General features: G+C 48.9%; 1 protein-coding gene across 9 annotated transcripts in view; it reads left to right on the top strand.

Annotated features, from left to right (window-relative positions):
- NAV2 (neuron navigator 2) overlaps positions 1–22405 on the top strand; it is a 669134-nt gene that overhangs the window by 305896 nt on the left and 340833 nt on the right. For 6 of the 9 annotated variants that reach the window (XM_086959517.1, XM_086959513.1, XM_086959511.1 and 3 more), the window contains exons 5-6: positions 3177–3444; positions 6806–6874. In XM_086959517.1, coding sequence (XP_086815643.1) covers positions 3177–3444; positions 6806–6874 — 337 coding nt within the window. The remainder of the gene's footprint in view (positions 1–3176; positions 3445–6805; positions 6875–22405) is intronic. The other 3 variants (XM_086959512.1, XM_086959519.1, XM_086959516.1) reach the window with 1 other exon arrangement.

Raw genomic sequence — 22405 nt, 5'->3', positions numbered from 1 at the left:
GAGCTGGACTCAGACTAGCAGCTGAGAGCTGGACTCAGACTAGCAGCTGAGTCCAATTGGACTAAGGCTTCTAGTTTAGAGCTGGACTGAGACTAACTTCTATTTGGACTGAGACTTTCAAATCATTTCTGATAGATCATTTGATGGGGAAATATATGTTGATAACCATCAATGAGGCTTTCATAAACTATAAATATAATTTTCTTTTAAATTGGTTAAGCAGTGAGTATCCATGGAACATAAGTATAAATGCTAAATAAACCTGTCCCCCAATGACACACAAGTCTGCAATGGTAACCACAGGTTTCACTGGGCTTCTGTTAACTTGTGCTTGTTGGTGATGAACCCTGGGTGGAGGATTTCTCTAGGGTGTATTGTGGTGAGATTCAAACAAGTGGGTAGTGAGGCCCTTTTACGCAATGCCTGGTGGCTTGGGTATCTAAAAATTGACAATTTATACTGTGCTTCAAAGGGAACCCAAACAGACACCACCCTATGCTTCCAGGTCGCAATCTGTTACAATTGCGTAGTCTACTTCTTTTGGGTAAGGGTCCCTGAGCAAGAAATGTTATTCATATGATATCACAAATTCAAATAGAAGGATGAATTCAAACAATAAAAATTTCCAAACAAAAAGTAATGTGATTTCTTTATTCTTCGCAATTCTTTCCCTTTCTCCACAAGGACTTGTTGAGCAAATTCTCCAATTCATAAATCTCGAATCCAGATCATAACAATACAGCCAAAGATACAGCCAACATGCATGTTTCGGCTTTGGTCAATCTCTAAAAAGACTTAATCAGGGCTGCAATACAAAATATACTCAAAAAATTCCCTATACCTTCCCACTCCTGACGGAAGCTAAGCCTAACCTCCACCATGTAGGAGCAATGTATAAACTACGTACCGAAAAAGCAAAAGAAATATCAAGGAGATTACAAAAAAAAATAAGGAAAAGAAAAAGCAAAACACCCATTTGTGTATTTCAAAAAACCAATCACCAACCCGCGTTATAAGGGTTCAAAACGACACCAATTCTCCTGTAATTCAGGAAATTGGGAAATCTTTTTATTCATTTATCTCCAGCATGCAGTGCAACGTGAATCCCATATCTATTGTAGGATACGTCCCCTCACCCACAACAAAATCAATACCCGCACTCTTAATATTCGTATTTTTATTTTGATGGTTTGTCTGTCGTGTCTTGTTAATTTAGAGATGACCGCAGCAACAGTTAATTACAAATTAAATATACATTACAACAAATGATTATTACCTGCTGCCCAATCCATTTTTATAGCTTTAGGGGCCTGAAATGGTATGAATTGTCACAGTTATAGGAGTGTGTGTGATGGTTAGTAGTTGTGCTGTTACTGTCACTGGCTGCACGACAGGGGCAATTTGTGGTGGAATCTGCAGTGTCCTTCTGATGAGAGCCCAGCACTTTATTTTTTTATTTTTTATTTTTTACAAAAGACATTTTCCATGTGCCTTGCTTCCAAGGACAGGTAAGACAGAAACCGAAACTTAGAGTAGCAGGTGTGCAGCTTTCTTATCAGAAGAAGGGGGAAAAAAAACTTCAAACAGATACAGAATGTAAATTCTCGGTTGCTGTGCTAGCCCTTTGTAAATCCACGCTTAGTGATGCCAAGCATGATAACGAGGCTGTGACGTCAGAAGCGAGAAAGCCGAGCAGGCCTGTGCACAACATGGGCACGGCACGAAAAGAAGACGGTAGCTAATAATTCGCCCTGGCAGCGGCTGTTGCGGTAGTTTTAAAGAAAAAATATAGTATTCTTTTATACGATCTCACTGCCTGTAGACACATTTCACTCTCATAATTTCCAACTGAACTTCTCGGCTATGCCCAAAAAAAAAATGTTCTTTAACATGTTTCTTTTTGATAGCCAGGAGCCTAAAGTCCTCTAATATTTTTTATATTTCCCTAAAATACTTAGTTTTAGTCTAAAGATGCCCCCGTTAACCCCAATAGCTTTACAACATTATCATTGCAGTGTTACTCGTATACTGCCGGATTCCAGAGTGTTTCTGTTCACAGTACAATACAGCTTCCCTGCAGTAACTTCCACGTTATATGTCGAGATAGAAGTGGTAAGCAGACACTATGACAGTATGTGATTTGCTCCATTGCATTCGACGCTATCACCGACCTAGCATCCATCTGGGCCCACGCTAGGAGTCCCCCATGGGAAACTTCACTTACAACGCAACTTTTACAACACAGTGCCTTTACGACGCAACTTTTACAATGCAAAGCATTACAACGCATTGCGCTGGGGGGCGCTCTAGGATAGGGAATAGGTTTAATTTACTGTCCAACACCTTCCCTACTATCCACGGGGACTGGAGTTGGAATAGTAAATTAAACTATTCACTATCCAGCGCCCCAAAGCACTATGCGTTGTAATGGTATGCGTTGTAAAACCCGCGTTGTAAAAGCATGCAATGTAAAAGCATGCGTTGTAATGTCGTACATCCGTCCCCCATCACAATGTCACAGCTCTTGTGACAAAGGGAGTCACAGAAATCGCAGAAGAGGACATTTTGTGCATCATTTTGTTTCTATAGTTTAAATAAAAATGTAATTTAAAATAGTATGAATTGTTTATGGAGCATTATCACAAATGTTGTTGCTTTGGGGCGAATATACGTGTTACACCGCATGCGTTTTAAGCACATGCGATTACAATGCAGTTGTTACAACGACCGCGTTGTTAAGTTGCAGTACCATGACATTGCAAGTCGTTACAACGACTTGCTGTAGGGGGCACGCTGAACTTAGGAACAGTATAATTTACTATTCTAACTCCAGTGCTTACAACAGCAATAAAGGTGTTGGAATAGTAAATTATACTATTCCTTAGTTTAGAGCGTCCCCTACAGCAAGTCGTTGTAACGACTTGCATTGTAATGGTACTGCAATGTAACAACGCAGTCATTGTAACAACCGTGTTGTAATCGCATGCGTTGTAACGCAGCGATGTGATGGCTGTTTCTCCTTTGAGGCATAACATTAAAAAACTGCAGTTTCACATATTGTCAAACGAATCAATTGTATACGTGTTGTCCTTTTCCTTTGATATTAACATCACTTATAACATCTGTAATACTTTTATTAGGTTCTGACATCTGTTTCGCTTTTTTTGTTGTTGCAGAGATCAGAAATGGGAATCTAAAGGCCATCCTTGGCCTCTTCTTCAGCCTGTCACGCTACAAGCAGCAGCAAACGCAGAAGCAGCACCATTACCACCACCCCACCACGTTATCCCAGCACAGTGGCCCCCCATTGCAGTGCCAGGCTGGAGCACAGGAACCTCAGGTGCCATCTATGCCCCCCACACAGCAAAGCCATCCCACCCCAACACAGTGCCAACAGCAACCGTCCCACCAGCATTCGAAAGCACAACCAGACATGCAGTCCAGGTGAGAACTACTGTCAACAGGAGCATTGGCCCGATGGTTCTTCATGGGGATTTTAAATCTATAGGACACTGTTGTCTGAGTGTTAGGCAGAGTCGACAGCCTGTCGTGGTACATAGTCACATGAAGGGATGGATAACTGTTATGTTATGTTATGTTAGTATGAATTTGTAGAGCGCACATTCACCCTGGGGTTTCTTGGCGCTGTGTACCGCTGGGGAACCCGTCCTAGCTTTCCCTGTGAGATGGTCCCTATTGGGCATCCCCAAGGTGAAGTCAGGCATCCCCGGCAGCGAGGGGGCCGTTGTGGAGATTAAGCAAGCTATTGCCCAGAGTTGCAGCGTGGGACCCATGGTTAGAGAGGCACCGAGGCGAGATTAATCGAGCCCGCTGACATTGGTTCTGTACCCTGCCGCGTCGGGAATTGAACCCTGGTCCCGGGCCGACCTCTGCTTCTGGGTCTGCCGCCTCTAACCGGTGAGCCACACTTCCCCACAACTGACAGGCATGCTCTCCCAAAGGCAAATTTAACAGCTTGCCTTGAAACATATTAATCGTAATGGATGGAAAAGCAGCAGACTGGATCTCTGTATATTACCCACAACCCCTTGCAGCTCTCTTCGCCATAGTCCAGAACTTCCTTGTGTGCCGGGAACGCCTCACTTGTCAGCCTGCGCCCCGTGTTTGCATTGCACGAGGGATGCACCCGTGACCTCTCATGCAGGCTGCCCTACCTTTTGTGTTTTGGATTTTAGGCTCCAGGAGGGTAAGTGGTGATATCCATAGAGCCCATATTAAAAGGTGTGTAGAATGGTGAGGTCACCCTGCTCTCTGTCCAGGCCTGCCCACCCTCATGTGCTCTGACTCTTCAATTCCCTGTCCCTTGCCCCACCCTCCGACCTCTGCTACCGTGTGCTCCCGTCCCTAAACCTACTGTTGCTGATCAATTTCATTCATGGAACACACTGCCTTTGGCTCTTCGAGGCACCCAGGACCCATTGTTGTTTAAGAAAAAATTAAAAACGCTGCTTTTCTAATCTCTCATTTGTATGCATCTGTTCCTCTCTGAAGCTAACGCCAGGACACTTTTGAGTAGCTGTGCGCTGTATAAATTAAATATAACATAACAAAACATTCATCTGTTCCTTCTTGTCACTGCGCTCTGTGAGCCTTGGGCTCCATCCTGTGTTTCCCCAGGGATGTTGGGTTCAAAATGGAGATTGTTGCTTGTATCCCAGAATAAGGGCTAGTTCTGATCACAGGTATGACCAATAATGCACAAAGAAGACACATTTTTCCAAAATTTGGTGAGAGGGCCCTAACATTTTACTTTGGATGGGTGCACAGCATAATTAGATATGCCTTGACCTGAGTCTGGCGAGGTGGGGTACAGGCTAGGGGATACCCTTGTTAGCATTGCACGCTTTCCTGACGTCAGAAAGTATTTGCAGGCATTGAAAGAAGGAGTCGGTGTCCCTGCTCAGGGATGCTGCGACAGGGGACATGTGGTTGACAAGAGTGGATGTGGAAGATGTCTGACGTGGAATTCTGCCCTGTTCAGACTGCATAGGGGGGTGCTTCCCTTTGATCCCGGAAGTGATGGAAATGCCTCGGTGGGCCTGGAGGATGTTGTAAGGCTACCTGGCACGTCTTCTGTGCACCATGCTGTTGATGCAAGAGCACAGGAAATTCAGTGGAATGACAGAACCACGAATGGCCATAGGTTTCAAGTGGAAGCCGGGATTCATAACAAGTGAGCATTCGCTTCTGTGCAAATCATGTGTTTGGGCTGGTGCGGAAGTCTCACAGGGCAGCTCTCCAGTTACTACTGCAGGGGGTAGAAGTCGAGCAGAAGGGAGATTTGCAGAATCATTCTGGAAGCATGTGCCTCTAAGGAATATTGTACAAATGTTAATATGTTGGGTCTCCTAAGTTAAATTGGCACTTATTCAGACAGGTATTCTGGACCTTGGGCCATTTATGGAAACAACAATTTTGGTTAGATATATGGATTCGGCTGATGGAGTGAGGTTACCCTTTGTTGGTTTAAACATAGCAATAATTTGCTTTTCATACAGTGGTTGCTACCTGTTTACCTGTTTCAAAAGAGTGTAAGTAGACGGTATGAATACTACCCAATTTAGCAGTTCTCTGTTTAAGAAATGTGTTAGGATGAAAAGCTGAACTGACCCTGCTAAATGTCGGATCCATGCACTGGTGGACTTATGCAACTCGAGGGCGCACACTATCCTTGCCATGGTACTGTTTATTTGGAGAGGTGGGTTTTGGGGTACCTCAGCTGAACACACGCAGTTTGATGTCCCTAGTATTATGGTGGACCCCACCGATGTCCCTTGTCGCTGGGTGGTCTCTCACCACACTTTCATCAGGTCAAGTTGAAACAATCCCTTTTCCTTGTGAACACATCCTGTTGAATCCATTGATAACGGCGCTGTGGTCTCTGTCCGAGATACACGCGTGGAACAGTTTATCGACTGAGGCTGTAGTTCCTAGTCCAGCTTTCCTTCATCAACATCAGTACATTAGTGAACACAATGTGTTAGAAATAGAATTGATGACAGGTCCTCATGCACATGGCCACGCCCTCTGCCCTCATGCGATGTCAGATGGCTACTGACGTCACTGGAAAACAATTGTGGTCTTGCAGAATGTCCTGTCTAGTCTAAATTTTGTGTAGATCATGATCATCATCCTTATTTGATCACAAAGGGCAGAATATCCGTCACATAAAGTGTTGTAAATTTAACTCCCCCATAATGTCGGGCGTCTCCATTCTGGTGCCACGCGAACGTTTGGAGCCAGAACCAATGTTGACCTCCCGAGGCTTCTGACACAACATTGATCTCGGCTCCTCTGTCTGATTGGTGCCGAGAGATGAAGCCACGCTTACCTTCTTCCGCTGCTGCCATCAGTACTTCCTCTGCACTCACATTTTTAAGGAGGGAAGAACCGATACAAAGAGTGTAATATAAGGTAGCCGCTCATGTCCCCCGTAGATCCTCGTTGGGGATTGTACATGGTGAAGACTGAAATCCGCCTCCCTCATACCTGGGATTGCTTTCCTTGTGCATAAACCCTATGCAATGGAGAGCGGGCATGAGGGATGGCACTTCCTGTCTTCCAGTTGCCCTGGCAACAGTGGCTCTCTGTACTGCCTTACACGTGTACCTGTGTTGAATGGGACCGCCATGCAGAACACACAATTCACTAATATACTTTAATCCAAGTCACCAAATTGCAAAACAAGTTCATATAAATAACATATAAATAAATATTTTTGTAGGTATTTGGAAAGTTGCTTTCCCTTTTCACTCATGTTGCCGCTTTCTTTCCTGCTGTACAGTTCTTCGTCCAAGGAGTCCTCTCAAGGCAGACTCCTCAGGTTCTCCCTGGGCCAGAAAAAGAACTCTAGGTTAGCGCTCGCCCTAGCCTCGGAGGAAGGGTATCCCCTCTTCCAGAGGACCACTTCTCGTGTTCTTGCTTTGCATGGGCTTTGTGTTGATTTTCTAACAAGAGGTTTTCTCAGCCCCTCATTCCCACTTCAGTAGCGGGTAGCCCTCCTTGAGGCATTTTTCTGTGTGTTTTTGAATTTGCTGTGGTTTGTTATATGCTTTTTGTATTTTTTTGTTTATAGTAAACGTGTGAAGTTCTAAGGAACCGCTCTTGACAAGATGAAAGGAGGCCCTTGACGTAGACGGCTTCTTTTATTTTTGGGGACTGGTTTACAGTCTGAAAGCCAGGTGTTTCTCCCTCTCGCTACCACTCGTCAATGTTTCTTACAATAAATTGTGTCAAAAGACAGGCAAGCGTTTGAAGGCATTTCTCCTCAGGCAGAATGGTTTGAAGCAGGCTTCTGCGTCTTTTGGGATAAAGAAACCCTTTATTTGGAATCAAGGGCTGTCATTTCTGCTTTTAGGTTTTCCTGCTCCTTGTAATTGAGAACAAGTAAATGTCTTGAACGCGTGATGAAATGCTCCAAACTGTGTATGTTTGCTCTGTGGATCTGCTCAACTCAGATCTGTGGCGCTGCTTTTCAATTTTTTTTTATTGTGATGTTTCAGGAAGGACTTTTTGTGGCATTTTTATTTCTATTTTTTAATTTGTGGGTAATTTGCTCTTGATAATTGGATTCAACTAACGCGACACGTGGAGTGTGAAAAAAGGGTTCTTGTTATTTTCTTACGTTTTTGGCGCAAAAACTGCTGCAAATCTGCATAAAAACGCAAGTGACAGCTTCTCATGCTGACCTGCTGTTGAGCGATGTTGGGAATTAAGTACATTGATTTACGTAAGGAAAAACGGGGGGCAGCTGGCCTTTAACCCCAAAAGACACAAGTGAAAATGGCGAGAGGGTGTAGTGAATCAAACTTCCAATCCGAGCACTCCAAAAAGTCATCAATACATTTTTATATAGTTAGTAGTTAACTTTTAATCCATGTTCAGGCACATACATTTCGGTCAAATCTTCACATCAATTTTATGAAGATGTTGTTTATAGTTGTTTCCAAAAGGACTCTCTGTTCTATCCAACTAACGATATTTATACCAACTGGCACTACAGGATTTTGGCATTATTTTGACCTACGGAATTAATATTTATCGGATGGAAGAACATCTGTATACTGCCCGAACAGCCCTGAAGAAGTCGAGGTGTACGACCAATCGACAAAACACGTGTTGGCTGACTTGTTTTTGTTTCTTAATTGGCTTTCAAACTGCGCGACGTTGTGGAATTATTGATTTAGATTGCCTTCCTTTTGGAAACAACTGTAAACAACATCTACATAAAATTGTTGTGAAGATTTGGACCGAAGTTTATATGCCTGAACGTGGATTCAAAGTGGACTACTAACTATATAAAATTGTGCTGATTACTTTTTGGAGTGCTCTGATTTGAAGTTTGATTTAATTTTGCTCTTCGTTGGGAGGGCAGAGTGGGATTGTGGATGGTAACCTATTCCTTCCTAGGAGCAGCGCATATATTTTGTATATGTTATATATTCTCCTCTGAATCGGAGCGCAGTTCACCCATGTGCTTGCTTTATGCCTGGTTACCATATTTTGTGTATTTGGGTGTAGTGAAAACCGGGTGAATCTCCTCAATTTACATAACAGATGCAATGGGCATAAAAAGTGTTGCAACCATAAAAGAGTAAACAAGCATTGGCAAAGCCAATAGGTCTTGGAAATGCCTGAGCTGTTGGCCTTGTCAATGTGAATTTCTTTTAGTCATGTTGTCTAGCAGCACATCTGCTGTTCAGCATGGCTGAGAGTCACTGAAACCCCAGAATCACAGGATGTTGAGCCGATGCCGAGTCACTTCACCTCCCAAGTTGAGTTTATAAATACACGAAAACGAATGTTTCTTTTTAGGCACTCATAAGACAAAGGCACTATGACGCGGCCTGCGCTGTCCACACCATAGCGTTTTTTCAGTGACTGTCTGCTAGTCCATATTTGCTCTTATTTTATTCTAGTAAATTATCTTTCACTGCCTGAATCTGATTATAAAAAGCATGTTTAGGTTTTGGTTGGACCTGGTTTGTGTAGAAGCACATTAGGACAATTTCACTGCCTAGTTTTGTTCTGTAGAATTCAGATTTTTAGGGCTAGCACATTACTGAGAACCTGGTCATCTGGGCTTGGTGGCTAGTTTGCAACAATTGGGCTGCTTTTTCTGAACAGGGAGACATGACGACTGCAATGATCTGTGGACAGGATAACAAATCTATGTTGAATATATATATGCCAAGTTTAGCAGCTTTTGCGCAGCTTATTTTTTTTCCAGAGCTTTATATAGCGCGAACTAAACCCAAACCGAATCAGGTATCAGAGCGCTTTACATACCACCAGTTACGTTACATGAGGACACACATTAATTCTAGGCACAGGGAGATATAATCCCAATTTACCTATTCTTAAATACCGAATTTTACCGATTCGGTATTTAAGAATAGGTAAATGGGATGTAGATACATTTTTGGTAAAAATTACCGATTCGGTAATTGCCATTCATTCCTAAGGGCCTGGAGGCCCAAAGGAATGAATGGCAATTACCGAATCGGTAAATACCGATTCGGTAAAATGGGGGAAACATTCAAGGGTGCCAGGGTGTCACTTTGACACCCTGTTGCACACCTGAATCGTGCTTGTGTGCAGATGTGGCACAAATACATGCCCTAAGGGTATGTATGTCTGCCACATGGCACAGTTGAAAATGCACAGATTTGCATTTTCAAAGGTATTCCTTATTTACCACCAACTTACAGTTGGTGGTAAATAACGAATCCTAAAATGGGAAAAGCACTCATTTAAGTGTTCCCTACATTGCAAATTTGGTAATTTACCGAGTCGGTATTTTAAGGAATCGGTAATTTACCGATTCCTTAAAATACCGAATCTGTAAATTACCGGATTTGCAATTTAGGCCACCTACATCCCAAATGCCCAATACCGGTCGGTAACAGCCGAAATTCGGTAATTTCGGCCGTTACCGAACGGTATTGGGCCACCTACATCTGGCCCTAAGTGATTTGCCCAGAATCACAGGGGGTTTTGGCACAGTTACCGAGACTCGAACCCAGTTCCCCAGATCGAGGTCAAGTGCCCTAGCCGTTTTTCGATCCACATTAGGCCAGAACCTCCAAAAGAAACATTGGTGTGCAAAAGAGGCATCCGCGTATCAGGATGCGGTCTAATTGGAAATCCCACAGGTGACTTGTTGGCCAGCCTGGCACTGGCATTAGTGCAGGCTAAAAGGTGCAAGGACCCAGCCTGTATTTATTTAATTAATGTATTGGCAGCTTTCTAAAGCCTGTTGGAGGCCCAGGGTATCAGTACACTTAAGAAAGCTACACTGAGCAAGATTTTAAAAAGTACTCCATCATGTCACTCCCTATCCATGGGGATGACCAGATCATACAGAATACTCAGTTTGGTGGCTAAGGTAAAGCGCTTACGTTACCCTGGGGTATCAAAGAGCTGTCCAATACACTTGACGAGGCTACAAAAATGAAGATAAAAGAGAATGACTCAGAAAGTCATTCACGTCCCTGAGGAGACCAGATCAGAGGCTGCTTACAAGGAGCTCAGTAGAGGAAGCATGTATTTATCCATCCACACAGAAGATCATAACAGAATCCATTTCAAGGCACAGCAGCAGTATGGGGATATTCACGCCGAAGGCATGTGTCAGTCAGCACGGATTTTACACTCTTCTTAAAGGTGACGAGAGCGTTTCCTGTGTACTAAATTCTATATTTTGATTGCACCTCCGGAGAAAGAGCGTGAGATGGTTTTGTGCTTTTTAAATCCAGCGGCGGCCAGCACTGATCGGAGGTAGGGGGTCTTGGGTAGGAGGGGGATGGGCAACGCGGGGGTAAGCGGGAATAAAAAATAAAAAAAAATGTACCTTCTCGCTGCTTCCACACCTCCGTAGTCCTCCCTTGCTCGGCCTTACAGCAAGCACACCCAGGCGAAGAGTCAGCCAATCACAACGCTTCCTTGGCAGTGTTGTGATTGGTCTGAGCACCATGTTGCGGGTCTCAAACGCTGACTGGGGGCCTGGGCATGTCGCGCAATAAACAGACCACGCAGTTTTAATCGTAAAAGGCCATTTATTAGACCAGGCTGCGTAATCTTACAAAACAGTAAACATCAACAATAAATAACTTCAAACCCCCAGAACACTTCACTTCTCACACGCTTCACCCGTTCTACATCCTCAGAACCATTCCATGCCCCATACCGGACCTCATTCATTTCCACCAATCACCTGTCATCCTGCCCGATCCTTGTGACCGTCCAGTCATGCCTCTAGCTGCCATTCAAACTCCCACCCCCAAGGGATGGCTGTGTCCGTTCTTGATCCCCCTCTACCTTCAAAGTACCACCTAGCGCAGCTCTGGCCTAAACTGGCACGCCACAAAACCAACCCACAAACATACCCCAACTGCAGGGCGGGTGGGTGGCCTTCGCTAAACCCTCCCGATGGTGCCTGGCAACAGGAAGAGGAAGTCCCCTTCCTCCCCTGTGCCTTATACCCCCCACCTAAACTCCTCCCCTTTCCCCTGCGTGTCCTATCCCTGCGCGAATGACCCCGGGGGAAGACTAGTCTGCGACTTTGCTTCCCCCGGGGTCCGGCATTCTCCATGTAGGCTGTAATGCAGTCTGCATGGAGACCATGCAAGTGTGCAAGACTGTTTTGAAGAGCCCGAGAGGGCCAGCTATGGAGTCACTGAGCACTTTAAGAGGGTGTTACCACTCCTCCCCTGCCCACGCCCCCTAACACAAAGCGGGCGGAAGTAGGAGAAAATAAAATAATAACTCAGGTTATTATAATTTTATTTCCCGTTTGTGTCACTGCAAAAAAGTAGTGGGGTGACGTTCCTGCGCCTTAGCAGAGCAGCCACCACTGCTTGAATCTAGGAGGTTGCAGAAACACTCGGTCGGCACTGCGGAGGTGGTGCAGGTGCCAGCCTACGGCAGACCCGAGAGCAGAGGACGGCCCGGGACCAGGGTCGAACTCCCGGCACGGCAGGTTTCTGGACCAGGGTCAATGGACTTGATAATTCTCTCGCCTCGGTGCCCACTCTGATCAGCGATCACACTCGGCAACTCTGGGCATTAGCTTGCCTCATCTTCACTAACGGCCCCACCAGACCGCCGGGGATGCCTGGTCTCACCCTGGAGATACCCATTAAGGGACCATCTCTCAGGGAAGCCAGGAAGGGTTTCGCAGCGGTCGAAGCGCCTTGGGACCCTCCGGGTAAGTAGTGCGCTATATAAATGCCTATACATTTACATTACTTGTCCACCTTGGGCCAGTTCTGCTGGTGTTTCGCCTGGATCAGCGTTGCTACCAAGAACAGTAAAGATTGCACCTTGTGTAGGAAGGGCATGGTTTGATGGCAAGCTCGACTGCTTGTAGTAATGGGTCCGGCGTGCGTGCCGTACCCGCGGGCCACCCAGACACATATAAATGTGGAGCGCAAATGTTTTGTCTTTGACCCAAAGAATGTGTCTGCTAAGGCGCAGCTTTGTTTGAGCTGTAATGGGCTTCTGTATACAAAACAAGCTTGGCTGCCTGCCTGCCTGGCACTTCATAATGATGGTGGAAACACCCACAGTCTTATGTACTGGGGCATTCTGGGAAGGCCGGCCTCCTCACCTGCCCATGAAAAATGCACAATATTGTGTGAAGTCCAACAACGCACGCTTGAAGTGTTAGATTCAAAGCGGAGAGTGTCCTGGAGCTGACCAGAGCAGCACTTTACCCACCAATACCAGTGGAGGAAGGGACCAGAGCAGCACTTTACCCACCCATACCAGTGGAGGAAGGGACCAGAGCAGCACTTTGCCCACCCATAACAGTGGAGGAAGGGACCTGAGCAGCACTTTAACCAACCATACCAGTGGAGGAAGGGACCAGAGCTGCACTTTAACCAACCATACCAGTGGAGGAAGGGACCAGAGCAGCACTTTATCCACGCATAACAGTGGAGGAAGGGACCAGAGCAGCACTTTAACCAACCATACCAGTGGAGGAAGGGACCATAGCAGCACTTGAACCAACCATACCAGTGGAGGAAGGGACCATAGCAGCACTTGAACCAACCATACCAGTGGAGGAAGGGACCAAAGCAGCACTTTACCCACCCATACCAGTGGAGGAAGGGACCAGAGCAGCACTTTAACCAACCATACCAGTGGAGGAAGGGACTAGAGCAGCACTTTATCCACGCATAACAGTGGAGGAAGGGACCAGAGCAGCACTTTAACCAACCATACCAGTGGAGGAAGGGACCATAGCAGCACTTGAACCAACCATACCAGTGGAGGAAGGGACCAGAGCAGCACTTTACCCACCCATACCAGTGGAGGAAGGGACCAGAGCAGCACTTTGCCCACCCATAACAGTGGAGGAAGGGACCAGAGCAGCACTTTAACCAACCATACCTGTGGAGGAAGGGACCAGAGCTGCACTTTAACCAACCATACCAGTGGAGGAAGGGACCAGAGCAGCACTTTATCCACGCATAACAGTGGAGGAAGGGACCAGAGCAGCACTTTACCCACCCATACCAGTGGAGGAAGGGACCAGAGCAGCACTTTGCCCACCCATAACAGTGGCGGAAGGGACCAGAGCAGCACTTTAACCAACCATACCAGTGGAGGAAGGGACCAGAGCTGCACTTTAACCAACCATACCAGTGGAGGAAGGGACTAGAGCAGCACTTTATCCACGCATAACAGTGGAGGAAGGGACCAGAGCAGCACTTTAACCAACCATACCAGTGGAGGAAGGGACCATAGCAGCACTTGAACCAACCATACCAGTGGAGGAAGGGACCAGAGCAGCACTTTACCCACCCATACCAGTGGAGGAAGGGACCAGAGCAGCACTTTGCCCACCCATAACAGTGGAGGAAGGGACCAGAGCAGCACTTTAACCAACCATACCTGTGGAGGAAGGGACCAGAGCTGCACTTTAACCAACCATACCAGTGGAGGAAGGGACTAGAGCAGCACTTTATCCACGCATAACAGTGGAGGAAGGGACCAGAGCAACACTTTACCCACCCATACCAGTGGAGGAAGGGACCAGAGCAGCACTTGGCCCACCCATAACAGTGGAGGAAGGGACCAGAGCAGCACTTTAACCAACCATACCAGTGGAGGAAGGGACCAGAGCTGCACTTTAACCAACCATACCAGTGGAGGAAGGGACTAGAGCAGCACTTTATCCACGCATAACAGTGGAGGAAGGGACCAGAGCAGCTCTTTAACCAACCATACCAGTGGAGGAAGGGACCATAGCAGCACTTGAACCAACCATACCAGTGGAGGAAGGGACCAGAGCAGCACTTTACCCACCCATACCAGTGGAGGAAGGGACCAAAGCAGCACTTTATCCACGCATAACAGTGGAGGAAGGGACCAGAGCAGCACTTTAACCAACCATACCAGTGGAGGAAGGGACCATAGCAGCACTTGAACCAACCATACCAGTGGAGGAAGGGACCAGAGCAGCACTTTACCCACCCATACCAGTGGAGGAAGGGACCAGAGCAGCACTTTGCCCACCCATAACAGTGGAGGAAGGGACCAGAGCAGCACTTTAACTAACCATACCAGTGGAGGAAGGGACCAGAGCTGCACTTTAACCAACCATACCAGTGGAGGAAGGGACCAGATCAGCACTTTATCCACGCATAACAGTGGAGGAAGGGACCAGAGCAGCACTTTAACCAACCCTACCAGTGGAGGAAGGGACCATAGCAGCACTTGAACCAACCATACCAGTGGAGGAAGGGACCAGAGCAGCACTTTACCCACCCATACCAGCGAAGGAAGGGACCAGAGCAGCACTTTACCCACCCATAACAGTGGAGGAAGGGCCAGAGCAGCACTTTAACCAACCATACCAGCGAAGGAAGGGACCAGAGCAGCACTTTACCCACCCATAACAGTGGAGGAAGGGACCAGAGCAGCACTTTGCCCACCCATAACAGTGGAGGAAGGGACCAGAGCAGCACTTTACCCACCCATACCAGCGAAGGAAGGGACCAGAGCAGCACTTTACCCACCCATACCAGCGAAGGAAGGGACCAGAGCAGCACTTTACCCACCCATAACAGTGGAGGAAGGGACCAGAGCAGCACTTTGCCCACCCATAACAGTGGAGGAAGGGACCAGAGCATCACTTTAACCAACCTTACCAGTGGAGGAAGGGACCAGTGCTGCACTTTAACCAACCATACCAGTGGAGGAAGGGACCAGAGCTGCACTTTAACCAACCATACCAGTGGAGGAAGGGACCAGAGCAGCACTTTAACCAACCATACCAGTGGAGGAAGGGACCAGAGAGGCACTTTATCCACCCATAACAGTGGAGGAAGGGACTAGAGCAGCACTTTAACCAACCATACCAGTGGAGGAAGGGACCATAGCAGCACTTTAACCAACCATACCAGTGGAGGAAGGGACCAGAGCAGCACTTTATCTACCCATAACTGTGGAGGAAGGGACCAGAGCAGCACTTTACCCACCCATACCAGTGGAGGAAGGGACCAGAGCAGCACTTTACCCACCCATAACAGTGGAGGAAGGGACCAGAGCAGCACTTTAACCAGCCATACCAGTGGCGGAAGGGACGAGAGCAGCACTTTCCCCAACCATACCAGTGGAGGAAGGGACCAGAGCAGCACTTTATCCAACCATAACAGTGGAGGAAGGGACCAGAGCAGCACTTTAACCAACCATACCAGTGGAGGAAGGGACCAGAGCAGCACTTTACCCACCCATACCAGTGGAGGAAGGGACCAGAGCAGCACTTTACCCACCCATAACAATGGAGGAAGGGACCAGAGCAGCACTTTAAACAACCATACCAGTGGAGGAAGGGACCAGAGCAGCACTTAACCTACCCATACCAGTGGAGGAAGGGCATAAAAAGTATAGATCTGGGACCCTGAGAACAGAGGGGCAGGGTCGGGGTCAGTGATGATGGGGCGTAGGTCAGTGATGGTGGGGCGTATGTCAGTGATGGTGGGGCGGGGTCAGTGATGGTGAGGCAGGGTCAGGGGTCAGTGATTGTGGAGCGGGGTCAGTGATGGTGGGGCGTAGGTCAGTGATGGTGGGGCGTAGGTCAGTGATGATGATGTGGGGTCAGGGATGGTGGGACGGGGTAAGTGATGGTGGGGCGGGGTCAGTGATGATGCGGCGTAGGTCAGTGATGGTGGGGCGTAGGTCAGTGATGTTGGGGCGGGGTCAGTGATGATGCGGCGTAGGTCAGTGATGGTGGGGCGTAGGTCAGTGATGGTGGGGCGTAGGTCAGTGATGGTGGGGCGTAGGTCAGTGATGGTGGGCGTAGGTCAGTGATGGTGGGGCGGGGTCAGTGATGGTGGGGCGTAGGTCAGTGATGGTGGGGCGTAGGTCAGTGATGGTGGGCGTAGGTCAGTGATGGTGGGGCGGGGTCAGTGATGGTGGGGCGGGGTCAGTGATGGTGGAGCGGGGTCAGTGATGGTGGGGTGGGGTCAGTGATGGGCGGGGTCAGTGATGGGGCGGTGTCAGTGATGTTGGGGCGCGGTCAGTGATGGTGGGGCTTGAGTCAGTGATGGTGAAGCGGGGTCAGTGATGGTGAGGTGGGGTCAGTGATGGTGGGGCGGGGTCAGTGATGGTGGGGCGTGGTCAGTGATGATGGGGCGGGGTCAGTGATGGTGGGGCGGGGTCAGTGATGGTGGGGCGGGGTCAGTGATGATGGGGCGGGGTCAGTGATGGTGGGGCGGGGTCAGTGATGATGGGGCGGGGTCAGTGATGATGGGGCGGGGTCAGTGATGGTGGGGCGGGGTCAGTGATGGTGGGGCGTATGTCAGTAATGGTGGGGCGTAGGTCACTGATGGTGAAGCGCGGTCAGTGATGGTGGGCGCGGTCAGTGATGGTGGGGCGGGGTCAGTGATGGTGGGGCGGGGTCAGTGATGGTGGGGCGGGGTCAGTGATGGTGGGGCTGAGTCAGTGATGGTGGGGCTGAGTCAGTGATGGTGGGGCTGAGTCAGTGATGGTGGGGCAGGGTCAGTGATGGTGGGGCGGGGTCAGTGATGGTGGAGCGGGGTCAGTGATGGTGGGGCGGGGTCAGTGATGGTGGGGCGGGGTCAGTGATTGTGGGGCGGGGTAAGTGATGGTGAGGTGGGGTCAGTGATGGTTTGGCGGGGTCATTGATGGTGGGGCTAAGTCAGTGATGGTGGGGCGGGGTAAGTGATTGCGGGGCAGGGTCAGTGATTGTGGGGCAGGGTCAGTGATGGTGGGGAAGGGTCAGTGATGGTGGGGAGGGGTCAGTGATGGTGGGGCAGGGTCAGTGATGATGGGGTGGGGTCAGTGATGGTGGGGCGGGGTCAGTGATGGTGGGGCGGGGTCAGTGATGGTGGGGCAGGGTCAGTGATGATGATGTGGGGTCAGGGATGGTGGGACGGGGTAAGTGATGGTGGGGCGGGGTCAGTGATGATGCGGCGTAGGTCAGTGATGGTGGGGCGTAGGTCAGTGATGTTGGGGCGGGGTCAGTGATGATGTGGCGTAGGTCAGTGATGGTGGGGCGTAGGTCAGTGATGGTGGGGCGTAGGTCAGTGATGGTGGGCGTAGGTCAGTGATGGTGGGGCGGGGTCAGTGATGGTGAGGCAGGGTCAGTGATGATGAGGCGGTTTCAGTGATGGTGGGGTGGGGTCAGTGATGGGCGGGGTCAGTGATGGGGCGGTGTCAGTGATGTTGGGGCGCGGTCAGTGATGGTGGGGCTTGAGTCCGTGATGGTGGGGAGGGGTCAGTGATGGTGGGGCAGGGTCAGTGATGATGGGGTGGGGTCAGTGATGGTGGGGCGGGGTCAGTGATGGTGGGGCGGGGTCAGTGATGGTGGGGCAGGGTCAGTGATGGGGGGCGGGGTCAGTGATGGTGGGGGTGGGGTCAGTGATGGTGGGGCGGGGTCAGTGATGGTGGGGCAGGGTCAGTGATGGGGGGGCGGGGTCAGTGATGGTGGGGCAGGGTCAGTGATGATAGGGCGGGGTCAGTGATGGTGGGGCGGGGTCAGTGATGGTGGGGCAGGGTCAGTGATGGTGGGGCGGGGTCAGTGATGGTGGGGCAGGGTCAGTGATGGGGGGCGGGGTCAGTGATGGTGGGGGTGGGGTCAGTGATGGTGGGGCGGGGTCAGTGATGGTGGGGCAGGGTCAGTGATGGGGGGGCGGGGTCAGTGATGGTGGGGCAGGGTCAGTGATGATGGGGCGGGGTCAGTGATGGTGGGGCGGGGTCAGTGATGGTGGGGCAGGGTCAGTGATGGTGGGACGGGGTCAGTGATGGTGGGGCAGGGTCAGTGATGGTGGGACGGAGTCGATGATGATGTGGCGGGGTCAGTGATGGTGGGGCGGGGTCAGTGATGGTGGGGCGGGGTCAGTGATGATGGGGCGGGGTCAGTGATGGTGGGGCGGGGTCAGTGATGGTGGGGCAGGGTCAGTGATGGTGGGACGGGGTCAGTGATGGTGGGACGGGGTCAGTGATGGTGAGGCAGGGTCAGTGATGGTGGGACAGAGTCGATGATGATGGGGCAGGGTCAGTGATGGTGGGGCGGGGTCAGTGATGTTGGGGTGGGGTCAGTGATGGTGGGGAGGGGTCAGTGATGGTGGGGCTTGAGTTAGTGATGATGAGGCGGGGTCAGTGATTGTGGGGCGGGGTCAGTGATTGTGGGGCGGGGTCAGTGATGGTGGGGCGGGGTCAGTGATGGTGGGGCAGAGTCAGTGATGGTGGGGCGGGGTCAGTGATGATGGGGCGGGGTCAGTGATGGTGGGGAGGGGTCAGTGATGGTGGGGCGGGGTCAGTGATGGTGAGGCAGGGTCAGTGATGGTGGGGTGGGGTCAGTGATGATGGGGGGTCAGTGATGGTAGGGCGGGGTCAGTGCTGATGAGGCGCGGTCAGTGATGGTGGGGCGGGGCCAGTGATGGTGGGGCGGGGCCAGTGATGGTGGGGCGGGGTCAGTGATGATGGGGTGGGGTCAGTGATGGTGGGGCGGGGCCAGTGATGGTGGGGCGGAGTCAATGATGATGGGGCGGGGTCAGTGATGGTGGGGCGGGGTCAGTGATGGTGGGGCGGGGTCAGTGATGATGGGACGGGGTCAGTGATGGTGGGGCGGGGTCAGTGATGGTGGGGCTGAGTCAGTGATGGTGGGGCGGGGTCAGTGATGGTGGGGCGGGGTCAGTGATGGTGGGGCGGGGTCAGTGATGATGGGGCGGGGTCAGTGATGGTGGGACGGAGTCAGTGATGGTGGGGCGGGTCAGCCTGTGCAAAAAATAGCAAAAGAATCTGTAATTACTAGGTGGCCGTTCACCTACTGGTAACTGGCTGACGCAATCACTGCTATTGTCTGTCTAGTAACCAGGGCCAGTGAATTGAATCCTGGTTTGTGCACAGAGGAATAGGGATGTATTTATAGCGCTGTGAGGTCTCGCCGGACAGTGAACACTGTGATTATTACACTGGTTCCCGTACAGTCTTTACATTTGTGGATTAATCAATTGCACACATTTACATTTCTTGCAGGCTGTCTTGTTTAGCTGTCTGTCCCTCCTCGCGCTTTGCCTTCTTTCCCTCTCAGCCATTGGGAACTTAAGGTGATATTAACCATGCAGGAAAATGTTCTTCTGCTTGGGAACGCCGTTCCCTATAGATCCTACCCATTTCGACCTCTGATTTTTACTAAGGTTGAAAAGCTGAGCTTACATTTAAAACATTTTGAACCCTAGAGCTAAGCTAGTCCTATCACTCTTTTGTACTTTCTGGGCCTTTAAGATTTAGGATGACAGACAACAAGATTAGAGTTTTTTGAGATAGAATGTGCATTCTGTACCTGAGACATAGAACATGTGAGATGCTTAAAATAGTGAATTATTACAACGAAGTTCTGATATCAGATATTTTTCTGCACAACTCACTGGTGCTTATGCTATCGTGCCGGGAAGGATGATGGTCCAGGGAAACCCACCGATTCGCAAATCTGTAACCTTTGGTCACGTACGCATAGAAAATGTGTTAACCTACTGAGCTGTAGACCTTTTTTTACTGCTTGTGTCTTGTCCATCGGACGACATTACCTGAAGCAGCTGAGCGGTCTCATCCTCGCTCCAGTATCCCTCAACACCAAGAATTGCTTTAGTGCTTCATTGTGCGGCACTTTCATGGGCCACTGGATGTTGTGAACATTGGATTGACTGGTTCTTGTGTACTTTGTGTTACCCTGTGCCTTTAGACTTCTTTTGAGTTCGATTGACTGAGACTATTTTCTCTTGTCAAGGAATAAAATAGATCAAATATTATGTTTTCATGAGATCTTGAGAACAGTAAAGGGTCAGTGCTTAATTTGAGCTGGTGGTTTCCTGTGCTTGACACTAGCGCTTAATTGTCAGCACTGGTGCTTGTGACAGTTTGCCACAAGGTGGCGCTCTCTAGCTAATTTTATAGATGACCATAACAACAGTTAGGAGAGAGGATGTAGCCTTATGGCTAGAGCGGTCGACCTCGAAGCCAGGAACCGGGTTCGAGTCTCGGCAACGATGCTCAACATCCTGTAATTCTGGGCAAATCAGTTAATCTCCCCATGCCCAACAAAAAGGAATGTGTCCATCTGTAACGAAACTGGTGCTTATGTAAAGCGCTCTGATGCCTCGGGTCTAGTTCGCACTATATAAAACTCTAAAAAAAAAAAAAAAAAATTTACATTATTAATTCGAAATGCATTAAAAATTACTAATACCTGCCGCCCAAGCCACTCTTATAGCTTTGGAGGTCTGAAATATTCTGAATTGTCACACTTGCAGGAGTGTGATGGTTAGTAGTTGTGTTGTTGCTTAGGGCCCATGTTGTGTTCAGGTCAGATATACTTGTTGTTGAAGAGAAGACCGTCCCCCTTAGGGGCCTGTGTAGCAAAAGACTTTGTGTACAATATTGTCGAAGCTGTGTTGTGCCATGTAGGCATCCATGTTGCATTTGGGTGTAGTATATCCCTGTTGGGTCAGAAGACAAGTTAGGTCCCCATTTGGACGCATGTTGTGTCCTGGTTTAGATTCATTTTGTTGAAGTTGTAGTAAATGCCTACCTCAATACAGACCTGTATTGCGTGCCGCTGTGGATTGGGGGTCAAGGCAAGTCCCCTGCCCACAGATAGAATGAATCCGGTTTGGATATGTCTACGTTGACCTGTTCCATTGTAAATATATGTTGTTTTCGGGTCTACACCTTCGAGTTACACTTTAGATGGGTGAGAGAGTACACCTGCCCCCTTTGGATATATATATACCTTGTTTGGGTCTGAAAAGTTTAATATGACTTTAGTTCGGTTTGGCTTGAACATCCGTTTTGGAGGCCTCTTTGGTCTGGTCTTTGCATGCTCGTGTGTTGCTCTGTGGACATCTCCTTGTACCTTTCTATTAACCCAGCAATAACTGGTAACACTTAACATTGAACATTATGTTGATCGTGCTTTACGTGCTGTATGGATGGAGGTGTACTGATGGTGGGCGTTGTGTTCTGCTAGTTACATAACTGACTGCAAGCTCTGAACACCTGATTTCAGATGCCACTTCACCACTTGAACACAATGTGTGTTCTTGGGCACATTTCTCCTGGCTATTCATGTCACTCTTGCCGGTAGTTTCCTAACTGTGAACCACATGCAGATGTGCTGCTGTAAGAGCCTTTCCAGGATGGCAATGGGGTGAACCACTCGCATCTTATATTGGGGTGTAGGAGAAAAGAACTCCCCGCAGATGAAAATAAAACAAAACAAAAAATCCTTAACTACTCAAATGTACATTGTTCATTACCTTCAGGTTTGCACATTCAAATCTTTTCCACCTGCTGGGATTTCTTTGTGCTCATATTTGACTTCGGAGTACTCCCGAAAATCTACACCTGTCTTTGGTCTGCTTGGGCCCCCCTGGGATCCTTTCTCAAATCCATAAAAGTCAGTAATTTGCTTCTAAAAAAGAAATAAAATCCCTGTAGCAAACTCTTGACTTTCACTGCCACGAGTTTCTGGATCAGGCCCGATGTGTGTCGTTTAGATCCCTTCCCTCTCTCTGTCTGCTCATGATGTTCCATCAGGGTTCCAAAACATCGCCTTGTTTTCCTTAACACAAAATGAAAGTAAATACAAACTATCTGCATTACTGCAGCAAACACGGAATTATGCTAAAGGTGCCTTTACTGTGGTTTAGTTAGACTGGCGTTTCATATGAGATGGGTCAATACTTGAGCAGCAAGAGAGCTCGGGGCATCCCCTGCAGAAAACTGGGTGCCATCAACATGTCCCCGGTTCGATTCCTGCCAGGGCCCATTCAGCCTTACATTCTCCATATGGTCAATAAGAGCAACTAGATCTGGGTAATTAAGGCCTAAGTTAATCTTGTCGAAA

This window comes from Lissotriton vulgaris, chromosome 2_2 (genome assembly GCF_964263255.1).
Source record: "Lissotriton vulgaris chromosome 2_2, aLisVul1.2, whole genome shotgun sequence".
NCBI classification, from domain to species: domain Eukaryota; kingdom Metazoa; phylum Chordata; class Amphibia; order Caudata; family Salamandridae; genus Lissotriton; species Lissotriton vulgaris.
The sequence above is the reverse complement of the archived record's forward strand: the minus strand, read 5'-3'. Positions and strand labels throughout refer to the sequence as shown.